Source organism: Bufo gargarizans, chromosome 9 (assembly GCF_014858855.1).
Source record: "Bufo gargarizans isolate SCDJY-AF-19 chromosome 9, ASM1485885v1, whole genome shotgun sequence".
Lineage (NCBI taxonomy): Eukaryota > Metazoa > Chordata > Amphibia > Anura > Bufonidae > Bufo > Bufo gargarizans.
The window spans coordinates 18,693,596-18,717,694 of record NC_058088.1 but is presented as its reverse complement, the minus strand read 5'-3'; the positions used below and the strand labels follow the sequence as shown (position 1 = coordinate 18,717,694).

General features: G+C 44.3%; 2 protein-coding genes across 2 annotated transcripts in view; one reads left to right on the top strand and one right to left on the bottom strand.

Annotated features, from left to right (window-relative positions):
- Positions 1-24,099, top strand: part of LOC122919723 (oocyte zinc finger protein XlCOF7.1-like) — a 285,514-nt gene that overhangs the window by 156,445 nt on the left and 104,970 nt on the right. The window lies entirely within an intron of this gene.
- The window catches only part of LOC122946120 (complement factor B-like), an 85,986-nt gene that overhangs the window by 57,573 nt on the left and 4,314 nt on the right, over positions 1-24,099 (bottom strand). The window contains exons 2-3 of the mRNA XM_044305484.1: positions 22,785-22,982; positions 3,100-3,233 (exon numbers count right to left, since the gene is read on the bottom strand). Coding sequence (XP_044161419.1) covers positions 3,100-3,233; positions 22,785-22,982 — 332 coding nt within the window. The remainder of the gene's footprint in view (positions 1-3,099; positions 3,234-22,784; positions 22,983-24,099) is intronic.

The following is a 24,099-nucleotide window of genomic DNA, read 5'->3' as shown; positions in this document are numbered from 1 at the left end:
ACTGTGTTTTATCAAGGGCAGGGTCAATGCAGCCGCTATCAGGAGATTTTGGAGCACCTCATGCTTCCATCTGCTGAAAAGCTTTATGGAGATGAAGATGTCATTTTTCAGCACGACCTGGCACCTGCTCACAGCGCCAAAACCACTGGTAAATGGTTTACTGACCATGGTATTACTGGGCTCAATTGGCCTGCCAACTCTCCTGACCTGAACCCCATAGAGAATCTGTGGGATATTGGGAAGAGAAAGTTGAGAGACGCAAGACCCAACACTCTGGATGAGCTTAAGGCCGCTATCGAAGCATCCTGGGCCTCCATAACACCTCAGCCGTGCCACAGGATGATTGCCTCCATGCCACGCCGCATTGAAGCCTCCTGGGCCTCCATAACACCTCAGCAGTGCCACAGGCTAATTGCCTCCATGCCACGCCGCATTGAAGCAGTCATTTCTGCAAAAGGATTCCCGACCAAGTATTGAGGGCATAACTGAACATAATTATTTGAAGGTTGACTTTTTTTGTATTAAAAACACTTTTCTTTTATTGGTCGGATGAAATATGCTAATTTTTTTAGATAGGAATTTTGGGTTTTCATGAGCTGTATGCCAAAATCATCAATATTAAAACAATAAAAGGCTTGAACTACTTCAGTTGTGTGTAATGAATCTAACATATATGAAAGTCTAATGTTTATCAGTACATTACAGAAAATAATGAACTTTATCACAATATGCTAATTTTTTTAGAAGGACCTGTATGCTTAATACTAATGCAGGCTGCGCTGCGGGTGCCGGCCATATCCCATACCCGGCACCCAGCCTCTATAACTGCGCAATGCGATCCGCCGCTATTAACCCCTCAGATGCGGCACCTGAGGGGTTAATATTGGCGGATCGCAGCGCTCAGTTATAGAGGCTGGGTGCCGGGTATGGGATATGGCCGGCACCCGCAGCGCAGCCTGCATTTGTATTAAGCATAAACTATATTCATTGGGGGCACAGTGGCCATAGCCCCTCCCCTCCTCCTCCCTGCTGTCAGCCCATTGGTGGCAGCGGCACAGGGGGGAGGGACCGCCTCATTCTCCACTGTGCTGCTGAGGAGAACATGGCCGCGCTGACAGCAGCGCTTCCCATGTCAGTTCCTCGTGTGTGAGAGGCAGAGCAGCGGAGGGTCTAGGCGCAAATAGCAAATTTGTAGTCTTGTCGCCATTGAGCAATTCTAAGTCGCTTTGGCGACCATTTTGGTCTCTATCTGGAGCCCTGTCACTTCAGCCAATGGCGTAGTGAAAGTTAACATAAGGCACTTACTACTGTATTGTGATTGTCCATATTGCCTCCTTTCCTGGCTTGAGTTATTTGTCCATCGCATTATACATTGCTTGTTTCCAGTGGTTAGGACCACCCTACAATCCAGCAGCGGTGGTCGTGCTTGCACACCATAGGAAAATGTTCTGGCCTCTCTGGTGGCCGGTACCACGGGAGCTCACATAGGATGGCGCTTTTTCCTACAGTGTGCAAGCACGACCTCTGCTGCTGGATCGCAGGGTGGTCGTAACCATGGAAATAAGTGTATAATGTGATGGAAAAATGAATCCAGCCAGCAAAGGAGGCAATATGGACAATCAGCATACATTAGTAAGTGCCTTGTGTTAACCTTCTGTACATGATAAATGCCATTAACCACCCCTTTAAGTAAAGTTGATACCAATGTTACAGCTGGTTTCCTAAAGGGCGTATCTCATAAACTTTAAATTCTTTAATTTTCTTGAAGCAATTATGGCAAGAGAGAAAAAAAGGGAGAGGCGCTCATAGGGTAGTAAGCGAAGATACGCGGATAAAAGTGATGGATTGAGTGTGCTCACCTTTGGGTGTTGTGCAGGTGTAAGCGCACAACAGGTATAGACACAAAATAGGCCGGGAGGGTGAGGTAGGTTCGTGCTGCCGGTACCCGTTCAATCCCTTTGGATGGAGTTGCCAGAAACTCCTTGGGATTGTTGAGGGCGAGAAGAGTGATTTGTGTCTGAAAACACACGATAGGGTACCTCTTTGGCGCACAAGGACGACCACAGTTTCAAGTTTTTTTTTGGTATAAATAATATTTATTGTTCAGTTGACAACGCGTTTCGGAGTTTTTAACTCCTTTATCAAGTCTTAGGGGCGCCAACAGCAAGGGGCAACAGGCAGAAGATGGCCGGATGGCTGGGGACTCCTGCTGTAGTAGCTGATGCTGCATCTGGCGTCGCTCGCACCGTATCAGCTTAGCACAATTATTTTTGAAGGACACAATGTTTACGGCACTATAAGTTTCAGCGACACTATTTGCTGGGCACCGTTATTTTTTAGGGCACTGTGTGCCAATAATTATTGAAGAGGATCTATCTTTGGGGCACTAGAATTTTCTGGGGGATTATTTGTTTCGGCAGGATAGTATTGGGAAGCACTGTGGGCACAGTATTGGGGGTGGCAAGATGGGAGAAGGATGGAAAAGTAGGAAACTAAGATGTCTGTTTGTCGAACTCGAACTCTGCAGAAACAAGAGATGGCTGAAAGAAATCATCATGGCGGTCCGGTCTGAATGGAGAAGATGAGGAAAGAGAATATCTACATCAGAGGAGACGTCACTGGATGTAGGAGGAATGTTTTCCAAGTATGTCTTTAATAGTAGGGCTGGAGGGAAGGGGTTAGGTTAAGAAATTGGCATGGGGAAGCGTTTCAGCAGAAAGGCTAGGTGAACCCCTGGATCTCACAACATGGGTTGGGGTGCAAAGCCAGCCACATACATTTAAGGGTTGTTGGCCGAGCTCCTGACTACTCCATGCACATACACATTTTGGTTCTGCATTGTCAATGCCATTGCTAGAAACTCCTGGTGTTAGCTTAATTCCTGGGAGAACAAAAGGCGAAAATATTTAGCTAGTCCTTTCCTTCTCAACTGCTGAGGGAGAGTTTGAAGCTCCCCATACACATTTGACTATCTTGCCGAAACCACTGTTCTTGTGTTAGAACATGCATGGGGGTCTTAAGAGAAGATCTGATATAAGGCCATTCCTGCATGGAGTAGTCTGAGGACAGAGGCCATAACATTGTTTATGTTCTCCATACCTTCTCTATGAACACTTCACTTGCTTCTTTAGCGATATTAAAGTTGTCTTCTCCTAAACTTCCAGAGGTATCGAGAACAATGAAGATGTTAATGAATCCTCCCGTCCTCCCTCTCATTGGATGTTGAGGCCACTCTGTGTATAGAATGAGAGAAAATTTACCAGGGAAGGCATCAGGATCTGTACATCTGACCTAATGTGATGGCGGTAGAGGCCCTTGTGTTAAAACAGTGCTCAGACTGTTCCCTCACCAGAACATGACTGAGCAGTGACCTTTGTGCCATCAGAACCAGTAAATGTAATCCATGGGTATCAGTCGTAGTAGTTCCTAAAATGTCATCTTGCAGACATTACAAAGTGCTATTATTTCTATTTTCAGGAACCTCCCAAAACTGAAAGCAATGACTATTTTAATGCAAACCTTTGAGGAACATTCCCTGGACAGTCCTGCATAAAACCAGAACTGTTGGTGCTGCCTACCACCCATTTTAATGAAGGAACTTTCGTTGCCTTCACAATGTCTTAAAGTTGTTGCCAATCTCGGCTCCTTTTACTGGTCTTCGAGTCTCTGTCCTGTAAACTTCTGGATGGACGGGGTCACGTGCGCTGATGCAGCCAATGACTGGCCTCAGCGGTGTCCCCAGTAGTGATGTCCCCTGACACTGGTAAAACAAGTCACTGGCTGCAGCGGTTCACGTGACCCTGTCTGTCCTGAGGTTTTTAGAATGGAGACAGAAAGACGAGTAAAGGGAACTAGGGAGCCAGAAAGGAGCTGTACAGCTGGGCAAATTTTAAAAAAGTTGTAAAAAAAAAATCTGCAGGACAACCCTGTTTGAGGAAGAAAGAAGCCATGTTTTCCTAATATTGGACAACTAACTTTATTCTATATTCCAAACACTGCCACTTCTCAGGAAACCTCATCTACGCCTCTCATGACCTCATTTATCGAGAGGGAATTATTCAGTGCAAACACTTTCACATCAACACTTTTTTTCTTAGGAAGCCCAACTGCGAAATATAAGTGGACCCTGAACCCGGCTCTGTTTGTTCTGCTTATTTGACTCGTTTGTCTGATCCTGAGAATTTTATTGTGAAATGTTTTGTTTGCTCGCGGTCTCTTTCCTGTCTGCCATGTATATAATGCACCCAAAGAGTAGAATAATATATTCATTTATATATATAGTATTTATGCCATACTATGAAAGGCAATGTCACCGGTGACCTGTGGGATAACACCCATATACTCTCAAACAGGATGGCATGGGCGCTACAGATGTGTGTGTAGAACCGCACTGTGAATTCTGTGATACCTCACCGTAAATAGATGTCATGCCTCTGTAAGTAAAGGGTTAAAGGAGCTGTGCTGTCGGCTGCTCCGCTGTGCTCCCAGGATGTTGACTTCCATTTTGATGCTCCTGCAGTGGTGACCTGCATCCCTTGAGTCATGTCAAATGGTCACATGACACACCAGCGATTGGCTGCACTGGCATCAAAATGGAATATACTTACCCCGCTTACCGCGCCGCCCCTGGTCCCTGCACCGCTGCTGCTGCTTCCCATGCGCTGATGAAAACATCCGGTGTCAGGAGGGAGCAGTCAATGGCAGGCGGGGACGAGGAGCGGCGCAGGGAGTGGGGTAAGTACATTCCCTGTGAGGGGCCTGGCACATGGGGGGGGGGCAGTTTATAGTATTGGATAACCCGTTTAAGGCCACTTTACAAAGGCTGAGAATCTTAAAGATAATCGCTAACGAGCATTCATAGGAAAGCTCGTTAGCAATCGCATTGCGGTGTTTAGGTCCCTTTTACACAGCTTGTTATTACAGCAGATTGTCGGGAAGGAACGCATCCTTCCAACAATCTGCTGCTCTGTCGTCCCGTGTAAAGAGACCTTTAGACTCTTATGTATTGGCCATGTCTAGTATTGCAGCTCAGAGGCTGTGCTTTCTCATGAAGATTTATTTCAGCCCTAATCTGCGGAAACATCTGCAGATTACGGCGAAAACAATTCTTTCATGACAAAACAGATCCGACATCACAAACGGAGGCGGAACAAGTAACATCGACAAAAAGTCATTTGTGTCCAGACAAATCCCAATATAGTCAGGGGAGTCCGGGGGCACACAGCACTATCCGGTTATACCAGATCCCAAAAACTTCGGCAGGATGTTTTCTGCCGGGACAGCCTACCAAATTTCTTTGATGCATGGGTGAAAGTAGCCTAACACATGTCTAAAGAATCAGACTACACACAGGGCTTGCTTGTAGTCTGTAACCATGGAGAAAGAAATGCAACAGAAATCTTTAGGAGTGTTTGACGACCTACACAATGGTGCCATACATGGACATACTGAATACAGTAAAGCATCTTACATCTGCAGGACGGTTCAGCTCCGGACCAGCGCTTGCTCTCCATACATACTCTCACCTTCGAGCCGAACATCTGCAGCCCCTTCTTGCATTCGTACTTCACTTTATTTTCAATCTTGAAGGAATAACCTGTTTTTGTGGCCTGTTGTGCATTTTCATAAGTGTAAACAGTTATATCTAATTATTTCAATTATAATGGGTATTTATTGCCTTTAAGAGCAATGTTGATTTATATTCACTGTTTTGTATGATTTTTCATGTAGGCCGAAGTAAGTCCATGGGAAGATTTCTGTGCCGTTCAAAAATCTAGTGTTATTGTAACAATATATTATACATTTAGACAGAAGATACACAGCACCTGCAGATTTAGAGGCTTCATTGTATTTCTTATCTGATCATGGATTCCACAGTGTGAGAATTGTCTAGATGTTTCTCAAAGTATACATTCATGTAGCAAAGTTTGTCCCTCGGCTCTAAGACAAGGCCTCCGGATGTCAGAGGTGTGTATTAAAAAAATATCAGGCATGTATGAGTTAACTCTTAATGGTATGATGCTTATTTTTTATACAACAGTGCCACCTCGATATGAGCAGTTAATACTACACCAGTAGTAAAAGTGCATTCTGGGTAGTATTATGACGTCACGCTCCTTATCAATGCACACGCCCATCCAACAATGATTGGAAAGTCCAAACTAGGAGGGTGTATTCATCTGATAAGTTTTGGGTTAAGAAATCAGATACCAAGAAGAAAAAAAGGAGGAGGAGGGAGAGAAAGAAAAAAAAAAAAAGAAAGAAAGGGAGATCTCTGGAGAAACATTTGGATTATCGTAAAAACTCTTGAGAGCTGACTGCCCCAAGACTCTGCACATCACTTGACCCTCGGGTAATGTATAATTTTTTATGTAGTATTGATCTAAATTAATTGGCTTGATACTTAGCAAGATACCCGCTCATTTACGGACATGTAACGTTAGTTGCTACATCAATATTTTCTCTGATTTCAGTTACGATGCATATAACTGAATAAAGGGGATAATATTGAAGAAACTCTCTGTTGTGAATCTTTGTATTCCCTAGTTTGATATTAAGCCAATAATTTATACGTTTTGTTGCAATACTACCATTATCTGAGATTGGTCGTCATTATTTTGGGCAGAGCAAGGGCTTGTATCGGTCATCTTCTTGATTGAGTTTTTCGCATAATCCTTTGATTTTATATCTCTCACAATTTTAAAGCCGGATGCATAATATTTTTGTGTTGGTTGAGTGTTTTGTTGGCACCATATAGTGGTGAATTCTGGGTACTGCATATCATTGTATATTATTGAAATTTACATTGATTAATTTTTGATTGTATTTTAAACTATTGTATAATAAACCATTTATATTTTTGCACAGACGCTTGTACCCTGTTTTACTGATTGCACAAAATAATCAGGTTCTTGATTAAACTCTTTTTCAGATGTTTATGTCCATCTCACGGGTCAATATCGTTTGCATAATTTTTCTTTTAATCTGTTATTTTTTTTATATTTATATAAAGCATTTGCTTTATATACCTAACATAATATGGAGGCCCCAGCGAGATTCAAGTTAATTCTTTGATTATTTGTGCAAATAGAAAACCGTTCCATACTTTTCTTGGCTAACCAGATTATTCATAGATCTGTGTATAACTTTGTTGTAAGTAAATGAGTGCAGCCGGTAGTGAAGCGGGTAGTGATGTTGCAATAGGAGATAGTCCATCTAGCCCGGAGCAGTTAATCCATAACGTTGTTGAATATGTAAATTCACATTAAAATTTGGATTATGATGTGGCTGCATGGATAAATGAGTTGCAGGCAGAAGCTACGAGAGAATGTGTGGATGTATGGACGCCACTTGGCACAGTCAGTAAAAACGAATCAACTTATCTTGATGTGCTTAAAAATACCGCCAGTAAAAACTAACACCTCTTAAAGATGTTGCCATCTATTTTGTATGCATTATTAGAGGTCAGCATTTTCTCAGAGAGTAGACATGTGCATATAACAAAAATGCAAGGATATGTATCCCATATGGAAGAAGGATTAGAATCTGCAAATGCATTGATCGAGGACTTAAAATGCAAGCTTGATCACAGCTATGCTGCCTATCACAAATTAAAAAGTGAGGCAGAGGAGCTGCACATCCGTTATAGCAGTCTCCAGCAAACAAATGAACTAAGACAAACTGAAGCTAATGTTCACAGTGATCTGTCTGATTATGTGATTTGTTTCAGGTTGAAGGCCGATATTTTCTTGATTCTTATCTCCAAGATGAACTTATCGGGCCAATCAGGGGTTTACTTGACACAGGATCACAAGCCACTATATTGTCATATAGTTATTTCCAACAGGTATTGGATGCGACAGCAAAGAAGCCGAGATTTAAATAGTTTGATGGCTCTTTGATAAGTGTCGGCGGAGATGCTTTGCAGGTAAGAGGTACATCATGGTTAAAATTCAAAATTGGCAAGAAGATAATTGGACATCCCACACTGATTGTGGACCTTCCCTATGATCGGCTGATCATAGGAATCGACCTCCTGAAAAGATTGAATTCCATAGTAGACTTTATCAATGAAGCCGTCTGGACTCAGGTGAAGGCACCCATTGTCTATGAGTACTCTTGTAATGCACAATCCCAACGTAATTGTCATGTGATTAAGGAAAGGTTTAACTCTGTTGAAGTGCATTTTAGGAACAATCAAACGCTGGATGTCACGATTCTGAAAAATGGTAAGCCAGAGGAAGCCGTCAGCGGTGCCGCACATACCATAACCATCCAGAAGGACAGAATTGAAAAGGTAACCCTGGATAGGGATGTGTTAACTATTTCTCTTAAAGGGAGAAGTTACGAAGTCGCAGACCTGACCAGGCATACTCAATCCATGGTACGGATTGAGAAGGTTAACGATAACAATATGGCCCGGGTGAAATACGCCAAGCTGGATCTCAAATCTGAAGCCAGTTACATAAGCCCAAGTCTTTTGAAACAGATTGCTAATCCTAAAATGAATAAAGTTTCCTCTCCACAGGACCAATGGATTCATGATCTGGATGGAGATTCACAGAGTCATAATGTGATTGCAAGATGTCTATTGTCTATTTCCATAGGGGAAAAAAACTCCAGAACATTTATTCATTGTGTTGAATGAACCACGGTACCAGATGTACATAGGTAATGACCTTCTACACCGATTTGCCGTGCAGATTGATCTGGTCAACAATACTCTATGGTCCAGATTACCTGTGAACCCGGAGGGAATCCAGGATGAAGAGCAAGCCTTGAGATGGGGACAACAGATGCCCTATGCCGTGAGTATCATGGTTGCAGATGAGGTTAAAATCCCTGAAGGCTGTAAACCATTTCTTCTTCTCATTTAAATAAAGAAGGGACAAAGAGACTGAAGAATGCAGATGCTTTGATCTGTTTTTCCAACCGGATGCAGCAACTCGGACTGAAGGTAAAGCCGACTCCTATGGTAAACATTCATCAGGATCCATTGCATGAGATAATTCATAACATGGCTCCCCATAGTATATCTCTACAAAAGGACACCATAATTGGTCTGGCTATGGATTCTGAGTATTACACTTTTGGTTTCCAAAATGATGTCATTGGACTTATTCCTGATGAATACTTGACAGAAGAGCAGATAGTGGAACAACATTTTTCCTCAACACCTGAGGGGTTATTTAATATCCACTCTGTTTATCCTTTCAGCTCTGAAGAAGGTACATGCCACATTGAAGAATCATCACTGATTTTCAACCATGAGATCGATGAGAAGGAGTACGAGTCATGCCAACAAAGAAAGGAGAAGGTACGCAATACTCAAAATGATTTAACTAGTGACCTTGAAGAAGCTTACGAGTTAAGTCAACCTGAAATCTTTCCAGAATTTCAGGAACGGGTGGAAGAGCAAATCTCTATAGTTGACGCATGTTCCGAGGAGTCGGAGCATCAACAGCTAAAGGGGCTCTTCGCCGAATTCCAAGACATGTTTGCTAAGGATTCTTACGACTGCGGAGAAACTGACCTACACGTTGCCAGAATCCAAACGGATCCCAATACACCCCCTGTTTGTGTTAAACAGTACCAACTTCTGCTGGCGGCATATGAGTCGCTATCGGAAATCTTCAAAGACTTGGAGAAGCAGGAAATCATCTGTCCAGTGCACAGCTCGTTTAACCATCCTGTACTTGGGATTCTCAAACCCAATGGTCAATTCCGTCTCTGTCTGGACTTAAGGCAGTTAAACAAACGTGTATACATGTCCGGATGGCCCGTGCCGTATATTGACCAGAGTTTGGCACAAATACAGGGATCCAAAATTTTCACTGCTCTGGATTGTGCGCAAGGATATTGGACAATTAAAGTGGACGAGAGGGATCAATACAAACTGGCCTCATGCGGGTCATGAGTTTGCTGTGTTCATGCATAAGGCAATGCCTGATGCCACTGAATGAGGTACCTGTAACGGGGCGCCAAAGGCGCACTCGGTCTCTCATCAGCCGCAGACCTGCTGCTTAGCTTTGGGAGCGAGGATCTGTGTTTGGCCTCGTTTCCAGGGCGGCTTTGCTAGCTGGGAGGCTCCGTGCTCCTCGGTCTGCCTTGAGTGCCGAGCTGATCACTCGGTGCTCGACTTGTCTGTCGGTCATGTGATGCTGGCCATGTCACATGACCCTTACTCCCCACTATAAATACAGGCGGCCTGATGGCTACAGGTTGCCTGTGATTTTCGTCCTATAGGCTGTGTACTTTATTGTTATTTAGCTACCTCTGGAATTGAACTTCTTGACACCTCTTCTGCCTGCTCCCTGTACCTTGACGCTACCTCTCGGATTTTGACCTCGGCTTGTTTACGGATTTGTCTTTGCCTCTTCCCTTGTTCTGACGTGACCTCCTGGACTGACCTTGGCTAGTTGACCCGCCTCGCCTTCCGTTTTTGTTCTACCTCTTGTCCGCTTATTGCAACTTCTCAGTGGCTGTCCTCTTCCCTGCTGTCTCTTTCTCTCTGCTTGCACTTAGTAGGTTAGGGACTGTCGCCCAGTTGCGCTCCGTCACCTAGGGTGGGTGGTGCAAGTAGGCAGGGACAGGGGGCTAGGTGGCAGCTCAGGGGGTGCTCCTCCGCTCTATCTTGATACCCATTACTCTACCCGTGACAGTACCTTATCCTATGTGGATGACATCCTAATCAAAAGCACAACTTTTGAGGAGCATATTGCGGAACTGAGGCATGTACTAACCCAACTAAGAAACGCTGGTGTAAAACTTTCTTTACAGAAGGCTCAATGGTGTCATACCAAAGTCAATTTTTTAGGTCACGAAATCACTGCCGATGGAATCAACTCACAGAAGAAGAAAGTGGAAGCAGTAATCAACATAAAGTCACACTTGTTTCTCTTTTTTTCTTTTTTTTCCCCTTCTTGGTAACTGGTTTCTTAACCCAAAACTTATCAGATGAACACGCCCTCCGAATTTGGAACTTTCCAATCATTGTTGGATGGGTGTGTGTATTGATAAGGAGCATGACGTCATAATACTACCCAGAATGCAATTTTGCTACTGATGTAGTATTAACTGCTCATATCTAGGTGTCATTGTTGCATAAGCAATAAGCATCATACCATTAAGGGTTAACTCATACATGCCTGATATTTTCAATACTACACACCTCTGACATCTGGAGGCCTTGTCTCAGGGCTGAGGGACAAACTTTGATACATGAATATATACTTTGAGGAACATCTAGACCATTCTCACACTGTGGAATTCATGTTCAGATAGGAAAAACAATAAGGCCTCAGAATCTGCAGGTGCTGTGTATCTTCTAACTTTCTAAATGTATAATATATTGTTACAATAACACTAGCTTTTGAACAGCACAGTAATCTTCTCATGGACTTACTTCGGCCTACATGAAAATCCATACAAAACAGTGAATATAAATCAGCATTGCTCTTAAAGGCAATGAATACCCATTATAACTAAAATAAGTAGATATAACTGTTTAAACTTATGAAAAAGCACAACAGTATCAAATGCACATTGGCTATTCCCAAGAAAGGATTACACAGATCCTGGAACAGACAAGGTAAACCATGACCAGAGAACAGTTTTCAACAAGGCGGTTCATTTCTGCGATTGCAGCTGCCATAATCTTTGGCGTAGTGGGCACTGTCATTGCCACCGGTGTATCAGCTGTTAATTCCATCTCTATTAAAACATTGGAACTTGAGATAGGTTCACTGAAAAGGAACCTGATGAGTATTCATGCAGAGATGGAAAATCAGAAAAAAACATTTATCGGACTTATAGTCCGTTGTAGAGGATACTGTTATTACCACCAACTTACACTATAAATTATTGACTCATTCAATAAATCTTCATGAGAGTAATGAACAGTTTAAACAAGAACTTATTTCCCTAAAAGAGCGTATTGACTTTCATACACAAGTCTATCATGATGAAGTACAAAGTGGGATGCAGGACTTAAGGGAAGGACGCATTCCCCTATACTTTGTTTCATATGATATAATTAGTAAAATGCTGCAAAAGGTCAATGAAGAGAAAGTAGAGGACATCCAACTGAACTTAGCGTTCAACATGGGGATTGCCATACCGTTCTATATCGATCCTATAAAATTGTAAGTCTGCAGTCTACAAATAATGCGTTCCAGATGAAAAGAATTCATAATGTGGGTACTTGGAAAGACAATATCCACGTTAGGATTCAGACTCCTGAGATGGTAGCCTACCAACCCTGGAAACAGGACTGGCTTTCTGGACAATTGCGTAACATTCCGGGACAACAATTTCCAGTGCGAAGGCGATCCTTTCAATTATGACGCAGCCAACGTGTTGTGTGGCCTCGAATATGAGACACATGGATCAGAAAAGTGCCAGGTGACCCTGTCTAAAATCGAGGAGGATAAGGTAGTGAACTCTGTTTTGATACAAGACAAATGGCTTGGTAGTACCCGTTTACCAGATATGACTGTTTTTTCAAATGATCATGTGATGGTGAAAGTCATTGCCCTACCTTCTCGTGTCTCCATTGTAAAAGTACCCCGTAATTCCAGGATTATGATTGGAAACCGTACTCTATATCCGGTCGACATAGAGGACATTGAAGGGGAAGTGGAGAGTATTGATGCCTTCCAAAACCAAGAAATTACCATAAATCCAGATTAAAAATTTCTGCTACACAACAAGCCTAGCCATACAGTCCGCATGATAATCAGGAAGGATAGCGTCACCATGGACACGTTACAGTATTCTTCGTCGGACAATGATAAGTTAAATCCCTCCATTTGAACATGGGGGGCGGATTAAATATGGGGTGTGCTATTCTGGGATGGTTAAGTTTCCTGACCATCCAAGTGGTGCGTTGGATAAAGTTCTTCAGAAAAAAGTTAGCAAAGCTCTGGTTGGAACATTACAAACCGAGTCTGTGCTCCCCGGTTCTTGAGGAATCTGATTGAAAAGCCCTTTGTGACATTCCAATGTAATCCAACTTCTCTATTGTATTATATTGTAATGAAGGGGGATTTGTTGTGCATTTTCATAAGTGTAAACAGTTATATCTACAAACCAGATTCCCAAAAAGTTGGGACACTATACAAATCGTGAATAAAAACTGAATGCAATGATGTGGAGATGGCAAATGTCAATATTTTATTTGTAATAGAACGTAGATGACAGATCAAACGTTTAGTTCGAGTAAATGTATCATTTTAAAGGAAAAATAAGATGATTCAAAATTTCACGGTGTCAACAAATATCAAAAAAGTTGGGACAAGTAGCAATAAGAGGCTGGAAAAAGTAAATTTGAGCATAACGAAGAGCTGGAAGACCAATTAACACTAATTAGGTCAATTGGCAACATGATTGGGTATAAAAAGAGCTTCTCAGAGTGGCAGTGTCTCTCAGAAGCCAAGATGGGTAGAGGATCACCAATTCCCACAATGTTGTGCAGAAAGATAGTGGAGCAATATCAGAAAGGTGTTACCCAGCGAAAAATTTCAAAGACTTTGCATCTATCATCATCAACTGTGCAGAACATCATCCGAAGATTCAGAGACTCTGGAACAATCTCTGTGCGTAAGGGTCAAGGCCAAAAATCCATACTGGATGCTCGTGATCTCCAGGCCCTTAAACGACACTGCACCACAAACAGGAATGCTACTGTAAAGGAAATCACAGAATGGGCTGAGGAATACTTCCAGAAACCATTGTCAGTGAACACAATCCACCGTGCCATCCGCCGTTGCCAGCTGAAACTCTACAGTGCAAAGAAGAAGCCATTTCTAAGCAAGATCCACAAGCTCAGGCGTTTTCACTGGGCCAGGGATCATTTAAAATGGAGTGTGGCAAAATGGAAGACTGTTCTGTGGTCAGACGAGTCACGATTCAAAGTTCTTTTTGGAAATCTGGGATGCCATGTCATCCGGACCAAAGAGGACAAGGACAACCCAAGTTGTTATCAACTCTTAGTTCAAAAGCCTGCATCTCTGATGGTATGGGGGATGGTATGAGTGTGTGTGGCATGGGCAGCTTGCATGTCTGGAAAGGCACCAACAAGATAATGCCAGACCACATTCTGCATCAATCACAACATCATGGCTGCGTAGGAGAAGGATCCGGGGACTGAAATGGCCAGTCTGCAGTCCAGATCTTTCACCTATAGAGAACATTTGGCGCATCATAAAGAGGAAGGTGCAACAAAGAAGGCCAAAGACGATTGAACAGTTAGAGGCCTGTATTAGACAAGAATGGGAGAGCATTCCTATTTCTAAACTTGAGAAACTGGTCTTCTCGGTCCCCAGACATCTGTTGAGTGTTGTAAGAAGAAGGGGAGATGCCACACAGTGGTGAAAATGGCCTTGTCCCAACTTTTTGGGGATTTGTTGACACCATGAAATTCTGATTCAACATATTTTTCCCTTAAAATGGTACATTTTCTCAGTTTAAACTTTTGTTCCGTGATTTATGTTCTATTCTGAATAAAATATTAGAAGTTGGCACCTCCACATCATTGCATTCAGTTTTTATTCACGATTTGTATAGTGTCCCAACTTTTTTGGAATCCGGTTTGTAATTATTTCAATTATAATGGGTATTCATTGCCTTTAAGAGCAATGTTGATTTATATTCACTGTTTTGTATGAATTTTCATGTAGGCCGAAGTAAGTCCATGGGAAGATTTCTGTGCCTTTCAAAAAGCTAGTGTTATTGTAACAATATATTATACATTTAGACAGTTAGAAGATACACCGCTCCTGCAGATTTAGAGGTTTCATTGTGTTTCTTATCTGATCATGGATTCCACAGTGTGATAATTGTCTAGATGTTCCTCAAAGTATACATTCATGTATCAAAGTTTGTCCCTCGGCTCTAAGACAAGGCCTCTAGATGTCAGAGGTGTGTAGTATTAAAAACATCAGGCATGTATGAGTTAACCCTTAATGGTATGATGCTTATTGCTTATACAACAGTGCCACCTAGATATGAGCAGTTAATACTACACCAGTAGCAAAAGTGCATTCTGGGTAGAATTCTGGGTAGTATTATGACGTCACGCTCCTTATCAATGCACACACCCATCCAACAATGATTGGAAAGTCCAAACTAGGAGGGTGTGTTCATCTGATAAGTTTTGGGTTAATAAACCAGATACCAAGAAGAAAAAAAGGAGGAGGGAGAGAAAGAAAAAAAAAAAAAAAGAAAGGGAGATCTCTGGAGAAACATTTGGATTATCGGAAAAACTCTTGAGAGCTGACTACCCCAAGACTCTGCACATCACTTGACCCTTGGGTAATGTATATTTTTGTTTTATGTAGTATTGATCTAAATTAATTGGCTTGATACTTATCCAGATACCCGCTCATTTGCGGACATGTAACGTTAGTTGCTACATCAATATTTTGATATTTGGTCGTCATTATTTTGGGTAGAGCAAGGGCTCGTATCGGTCATCTTCTTGATTGAGTTTTTCGCATAATCCATAGATTTTATATCTCTCACAATTTTAAAGCCGGATTGCATAATATTTTTGTGTTGGTTGAGTAGTGTTTTGTTGGCATCATTGTAATGCAAGGCACCAACAAACAGACCAGTGATGAAAGCAAAAAGGTGTTTATTCACCAGAAACATAAACGTCCAGGCAGGGGAGGACTGGCAGCCTTAGTCCTGGGGGGCAAATCTAGTCAAGCGGCCCATTTTTAGCCCCGCCCATCATTAAAAGCCCCTCCTACATATAATAGGCCACTCCCAACACACACTGTACAGCTGACATTTTATAGTTGCGGCCTGTCTCTACACATCATACGGAGAGGTTAGGCCGTCCTGGCTGCACTGCCTGCTTATATAACAAGCTACAGCCAGGAAGCTCCTCCGCTCTCCTCCCTACCCTGATCCTGCTCAAGGCCTGTGGTTCCCCCCACCATCTGCCACCCGCCCGTGGCCTGCTGCCCCCTTTCGTCATCCTCACCCAGTTCTGAATCCTCCTTCTGCAAATGGCAGGAGGAGGAGCCGGAGCATCTCCTCTCCTACATAGCACCACATACCTCTTACATCCAGTGATGTCACCTTTGTTGTAGATGTTCTCTTTCCTCATCTTCTCCATTCAGACCAGACCGCCATGATGATTTTTCTGCCATCTCCCTTCTCTGCAGAGATTGAGAAACAGACATTAGTTTCCTGCCACCCCCAATACTATACTGCAGAAACAGTCCCCCTGGAAATACAAACTACCACACAGATAGTGCCCCCAATACTGTACCCGCTATGCCCCCAATACTATACTGCAGAAACAGTCCGCCTGGAAATACTACTACCACACAGATAGTGCCCCCAATACTGTGCCCGCTGTGCCCCCAATACTATACTGCAGAAACAGTCCCCCTGGAAATACTACTACCACACAGATAGTGCCCCCTTCAACAATTATTGGCACACAGCGCTCTAAAAAATAACTGCGCCCAGACACTAATAGTATAAAGATAATGTCCCCCAAAAATAATTGTGCTAAGCTGATACTATGCCAGGGTGCCCCCAAAGTAACAATGCTCCCCAAAATCCCACCAATAGAAATAATTCTCTGCCAGAGCACACTTAGTAGTAATAATGCTCCCCATAATACCCCCTAGTAGTACTAATTTTCCCTATAATGTGACAGTACATGAAATACCCCCGCTTAGTGCCCGCAGTTGAGCTAATGTCCCCATAATGTATGCCAGTATAAAATACCTCTATATAGTGCCCCAGTAAATGCCCTCATACTGCTCCTCTCCCCGTTCCCCATAGTGTCCCCATAATATGCCAGTAAAAAAATGCCCCTTAGTGCCCCCAGCAGATGCCCCTATAGTGCTCCTCTCCCCCACAATGTACCAGTAAAAAATGCCCCTTCTTAGTGCCACCATATGCCCCAATAGTGCTCCACTCCCCCATAGTGCCGCTCTCCCCTATAGTGCCTTCCATAATGTGCCAGTAAAAAATGCCCCCTTAGTGCCACCAAATGCCATAGTGCCCCCCATAATGTTCCAATACAAAAGGCCCCTTTAGAGCCCCCACTTCCCCATAGTGCCCCCAAATAATGCCCCTATAGTAGCACCAGATGCCCCATAGTGCTGCTCTCCCCTATAGTGCCCCCCAGAATGTGCCAATAATTAAAAAAAAAGCCCCTTTAGAGCCCCCAGTTACCCCCATAGTGCTCCTCTCCCCCATGGTGCCCCCCCATAATGTGCCAGTAAGAAATGCCCCCATAGTGCCAGCTCCCCCTACAGTGCCCCCCATAGTGCCAGCTCCCCCTACAGTGCCCCCCATAGTGCCAGCTCCCCCTACAGTGCCCCCCATAGTGCCAGCTCCCCCTACAGTGCCAGCTCCCCCTATAGTCCCCCCCATAGTGCCAGCTCCCCCTATAGTATCCCCCCATAGTGCCAGCTCCCCCTATAGTACCCCCCCATAGTGCCAGCTCCTCCTATAGGCCCCCCATAGTGCCAGCTCCCCCTATAGTGCGCCCCATAGTGCCAGCTCCCCTTATAGTGCCAGCTCCCCCTATAGTGCGCCCCATAGTGCCATCTCCCCTTATAGTGCACCCCATACTGCCAGATCTCCCCCCCCCATAGTGACAGATCTCCGCCCCCCCCCCCCCATAGTGACAGATCTCCGCAAAGAAGAAAAAATAATAAAAAAATACTTACCTCCATCAGCAGCGTGTGCTGCCGGCTCAGGCGTCGCGATGATAATGAAGTCATCGCGCTTCCTGAGCCGGCCTCTGATAGGCTGCAGGCATTAGTGCCTGCGGCCTATCAGAAGAACAGGGGAGGGACACGCCTCTCCCTCCCCTGCCCCACAGCACACAGCGGCCGCAATTACATCCAGGGCCGCGCCGCCTGTGGTGATCGGCGGTGCGGCCCTGAAGAATAAAAAAAAAATATTATTTTTTTTAGACGGGCGGCCCAGCGGCCGTTTATTTAGGGAGGCCTGGGGGGCAATTGCCTCCCTGCCCCCCGGCCCAGTCCGCCCCTGCGTCCAGGACACTTGCTGGTAACAAGGAATAATAACAAAAAACCAGGCAAGGAGATTCCAGGAATAGTCCCAACCAGTGCTGAATGATGCTGTGCACTTGGCAGTCGAGTCACTCCAGATCTTGGGTCCGCTGTAAAGGACAAAGTTCCTGGCAGTCTTTAGTCACTAGGAGTTGTGACCTATACCTGGTTGAGGGAAAATAACAGTGGGCACTGATCACCCTGAGAGACCTCCTTTTAAATGCCTGCTGACCAATCCCAGGGTGCCAAGTGTCCACTACCATAGGTGAACAAATTGCCCTGCACCTGAGTACAAGGCCTAAGGCAATCACAAGTTGATTAACCCATGGCTGGCTCCCTAATCCACTTTGCTCTTGTGAGTCAGTATAATATGCGCCACTGGTCGACGAAGTGCATAAGAAGCGCGTACTCGCGACCGTGTATCCCTTTGCGAACCTGCCCTCGTGCGTACGCACGGACGCATGATTGACTCAGCGCGAGTATGCGAGCGCGTGGACCCAGATGCTGAAACGGAAGCCGCAGGAGACACCGGAGACAACCTGCAGTGTCCCAGGGGGTCAGTAGTGTATGCTGGGCTTTGTAGTGCAGATTTACCCACTAACCTGGGATCCACTGTCGTCTTCAATTCTGGTCAGATACCGGAACAGGCAGGTGATTAAAAGTTCGTGACGCCAGTGTCAATTAAACGGTGACACGCCGTGTATAGTAATGTAGAAGAATGAAGCAACCACAGGATAGCCAACCAAAACGGGAACTTTACTGAATGTCAGTGAGAATCATACATGGACGCAGTTGGAAGCGCAGTTCCATGGAAGACAGTTGGTTTCTATTTGAATACAGCTGGTTCTTAGAAATACAGAATGGCCGGTTATAGCGATGTTCTTTACAGAGTGTTAATTACAGGAGATGCAGTACAGGCGGCTTGCACACTATTCCTGACTGGTCCTGAAACATGTGACTTTTTTCTCCAAGGTCTAATGCCCTTTATCTGGCGTACCCTTGAAGCTGTCCTTATCTAGTACCTCCTCTGTTATCTTGAGTACCTCTCGCTTTAGCAGATTGGCCTCTGTAGTATTCTGTGTCCCGGCTGGTTGCTTGCTTCTGATGTTTCAGCTAAACGGATGATGACTCGGGAGGGGAACCTTTTCCTTGGATCCGGAACCCGGTTACAGGGCCTTTACCACCCTCTCCTAGTCGGCAGGCTTCAGGCCTGCGCTACTCTGACAGGCCCATAGCCTGGCCTTGACTCAGACACAGGATCATTTCTGACTCCTCTTCCCACTGTCTGACCTACTACTACTTCCTGACTGGGCCTTATATAAGCTAGGGTTCCCTAGCTCCCTCTAGTGACTCAGAGCTGGAATGACACCCTAGCCGGCCTGCACATGCACCTTTCACAGTAACAGGAAGTACATAGCATTACATTAACAAGATATTTTATACCAACCTCCCCATAAATACAGGGGGAACGACAGTACCCAAGTGACCCTTCTGTAGTGACGGGGTATTACTCTCCCGTACACTACAAACCCTGGCCGCGGCGTCTTGTCACTCGCCTGGCCACTCTGTCCCCGGGACTCCGACGGTCCTCCCCTCCGATGTCCACGCGAACGCATCTCCGCACTGGCTCGCAAAGGGGTCAGCGCTGGTGCATCAGAGACACGCATAACCTGTCCCGCAACTCCACGAGGACCCCTCTTGGTTCCCCTGGAGTGCAAAGCAGGTGAGGATCTTACAATCATATAGTGGTGAATTCTGGGTACTGCATATCATTGTATATTATTGGAATTTACGTTGATAAATTTTTGATTGTATTTTAAACTATTGTATAATAAACCATTTATATTTTTGCATAGACACTTGTACCCTGTTTACTGATTGCACAAAATAATCAGGTTCTTGATTGAACTCTTTTTGAGATGTTTATGTCCATCTCAGTTCACGGGTCAATATCGTTTGCATAATTTTTCTTTTGATCAGTTAATTTTTTTTTATATTTATATAAAGCATTTGCTTTATATACCTGACAGGCCCAAGGAGGAATCCCTGGGTTTGGACAGTCGCCCTCTGTGTGGGGGTAGGGAAAACAAAATGGTTGGAAATGTCAGGAGAGATCCATAGAGAAGAAAAGCGAGAACAAGGGTGGAATATTATAATCCATTTCCATCATACAGAACATGACCACAACAGATAATACACCCAATAAATCATGTTTTGTGCAATTGCTCCTGTAAACTGCACAGCAGAGCTGGGATCAGGGGTAAATGAGGGAAGGAGTCCACATTTTATTTTTGCTTCATTTTTGCCAAAAATCACAATACATCTAAATTGTGCAATGGTACAGAATGTGCAGGTTTTGTTATTACAGAAGGACCTGCATGGGTCATATGTGTGAAGGTCCTCAAGTCACTCAGTAGAAGCACAAAGCCCTAGAGAAGAGTGTTAGCTGTTCTGTGTAAGTGTCTGGAGTCTGTATTTAGGGGGAGGGAGGTTTGTATTTATATAGGGGGTCTGTAGTTATTTTGGGTGGGTTTATTCATTTTGAGGACTAGTCTGGGTCAGTATTTATTCTGGAATATGTGTTTAATCAGGGGTCTGTATTCTGGGTGTAATCTGGGGTTTGCATTGATTCAGGGGTGCACATTTATTTAAGTGATCTGGTCTGGGGTCTATATTTGTTCTATTTGTCTGGTCATTGTGGTTATCTGCTTAGGGCAGGGGAGCACCACCAATGAGTTCAGGTGAGGAGATCGCTTCAGGCAGCACCAGGTAGGGGCAAGAGGGGGCAGCTTAACGGCCATATGCAATGAGCGCTTTCCTTGTGGCAAAGGGGTTAAGTTAAGAAACTAGCATGGGGGGGGGGGGGCGCTGTTTTCGGCTCAGGCAGCAGAAAGGCTAGGTGCACCCCTGGCTTAGGGCACCAAAATACCTTGTCCCAGACCTTGAATTTAGGGGGCCAAAATCCAATAGAGAGTTGTCACACAGCCATAGCGTTTACCTACAATAACCACTGGGCAACTCCACTACCTACAACATTTTACAGCTCCCATTGAGTTCAATACTAGCTGTATGAACCATAAGAATATGAACAGGCATAAGCATTTTACAATTTGCATTTGGCTCCCCCTAGTGGTGGCTGTAGGCAGCCACAATTTTATTATTTGTGGAAGCAGAATATCTGAGCCCTTTACAGATTAGAAAATCATGGCTGCTTTCTTTCAGAAACAGCGGCACACTGGGTTATGTTTGGTAATGCGGTTGAAGGAAAGACCACGGCACTCTCTTTTTTTGCTGTTACATTAAAATGCTTATTTTTATTGCCTTATTGTATCCATCAAAAAAAAAAAAATTGAGCCACTGGCCAACGTTTTGGTCAACAATAGATCACGGCCGTAGTCATGGTGCTAAGTGGTGGAGTTGGATGGCGTCATCCCTTTCCAGGGGTTGCCCCATCTCAACATTTTTGGCATATCGCTAGGGTATGCCACAAATGTCAGATAGGAGCAGGTCCCAGAGATGAGATCTGCACCTTTCTCCAGAACGGGCACCAAAAGTGAAGGGAAAGCAACCATGATTTCATGGCCACACTTCATTCAGCACTATAGGTGTCCTGAGAATAGCTTGTGAGGCCTGCTCTCCATTCACTGCTATGGGACTTCTGAAAATGACTGAATACACTCATAAGTCCCATAGCAATGAATGAAGAGGTGGCCATGTAGGTGCAGTGTGGTCTCCTTCACTGCTGGTGTATTGTACATTATATTACTATATTATGTATTTAAGATTATCTTACATATTACATTTTTAGACATTTTACGTATTTTTACCTTTATTGTCACATTTCACATTAATTCCACTCCATTTGCCATTTGCCTGACAAGTGCGGTTTTCAGGTCCAAACATTTCAAATCCTCTCCAAACACATACAAATAAATGCTCAATATGGAAGCCATACTCCCCAACATTACAGAAGGTGACTTAGGGACCCTTCCCTGGAAACGTTCCCCCAAACAGCAGAGGACTACCCATTGTGGGCAGGGTACACGTAAGCCACACCGACTATCGGCATGGGAAAGCCCAAATTTGCAGGGGCTGTCTATAAAAATTAGTAGAACTAATCGGTCGGCACTCTGGAAGAAGGTGGTGGTGCTCGTATCCCGGGTTGCAGGCTCAAACATCCAAGTAGAAGACGTGGATCAGCACTCACCTTCTGATGGTAACAAATCTTCGCTTCATTGCCATAAACAAGGTATAGGCAGATCTGACACGTTTCGGCTAAACGCGTCACATCTGCCTGTATCGCTGATTACACTTCTTCTACTTATCGCTAAAAATTAGGGACAGTCCCTGCAAATTTAGGACTGTTGACAACTATGGGATGCCATACTGGTTGGCTCAACCTCATATGAAGGGATGGAATCAGGGGTAAATGAAACAGTAATTGGTCCCAAATACAACCTTATCTGAAGCATTTGGGAGGTCAAAACCCAACACTGCAAGTGTCACCTACGTTATAGTGTTTGATACCAGAAGTATAACTTGAAGCTCCTAGACCCAAATGTAAAGTCTCTACATCCCACCTACATGGTGCCATTTATGATGCAGGTGTCACCTTATGTGGCAAAGGAGCCTTCAGGCCCTCACTGGCACCAAGGCCCAGGTGCTACTCCCACCTCTGCACACCCTATAGCTATGCCCCTGATAATGGCGTCAGTCAGCAGATGCATGGTCACTTACGTCTACACTGGGACTCCGTATTCGACCATTGACCGTTGAAGAGACACTCTCGTGAGGGAAACGGGTGCGGGTACTGTCCTTCAGGGCAGGTGTACACCACCTTACTGCCAACATTAGCACCATCGGTCAGATTATATTCACCCCCAGCAATGGCTATTTTACTAAGATCACACTGATTGGTGGGGGCGGCGATGGACACTAAAAACAAAGAGACATGGCGGTGATGAAGAACGCACATTCCAAGAGCAGAAAAAGAAATCAGTTCATATGGACAGAGATTTGTAGAATTGTGGCCATTTTTGCTCAATCTCAACCTTAAATTACACCTTGTATTATAATCCAGAGCTGCATTTACAGTTCTGCACTCTTCACAGCGGAAATCGCCCAGAAGTCCTTGTCAGCTGTTTCTTTAGAGCAGGCCAGAAGTAAAATAACTGCATCACCAGGTCACCTAGGGTGTTAAGGCGGCGTCTGACAACAAACCTGTCGACGGTTTCCTTTATCCGCCAGCAGAATTGTGAATGCAGCTCTGGAGACGAGTAATGCAATGTATATACAAAGTTATTTCATTTTCATATAGATTTTAAAGTGCTCTCCAGCTAGTAGCTCACACATTCCATTTAGCTCTCCTGTTGTTGGGAGCATCTGCATTTTACATAAGAAAATGGATGGCGTATGACTGTGTATACATCCTGATCAGTGGTGTATCTTGGTTTTGTGCTGCCCTAGGCGAGACTAAACTCGGGCACCCCCCTAATATAAATTTGAACCACCCCTTCCTGTCACGGCCAAACCCCTTCCTCTGTAAACCCCACCCCTTCCTCTTTAGGCTCCACCCTTTCCTGTTTTGCATAACAATCTTAAGAAATTTATCGTGATAACGATATATATCGCGATAAATACCCGTTTAAAAGAAAAAAAACCCACAAGGAGGCGTTATACTGTATGGGACAGCCTCAAGGAGACGTTATACTGTATGGGGGCAGCCTCAAGGAGACGTTATACTGTATGGGGGCAGCCACAAGGAGACGTTATACTGTATGGGGGCAGCCACAAGGAGACGTTATACTGTATAGGAAGAGCCACAAGGAGACGTTATACGGTATGGGGGCAGCCACAAGGAGACGTTATACTGTATGGGGGCAGCCACAAGGAGACGTTATACTGTATAGGAAGAGCCACAAGGAGACGTTATACTGTATGGGCAGCCTCAAGGAGACGTTATACTGTATGAGGGCAGCCTCAAGAAGACGTTATACTGTATGGGGCAGCCTCAACTAGACAGTATACTGTATGGGGCAGCCTCAACGAGACG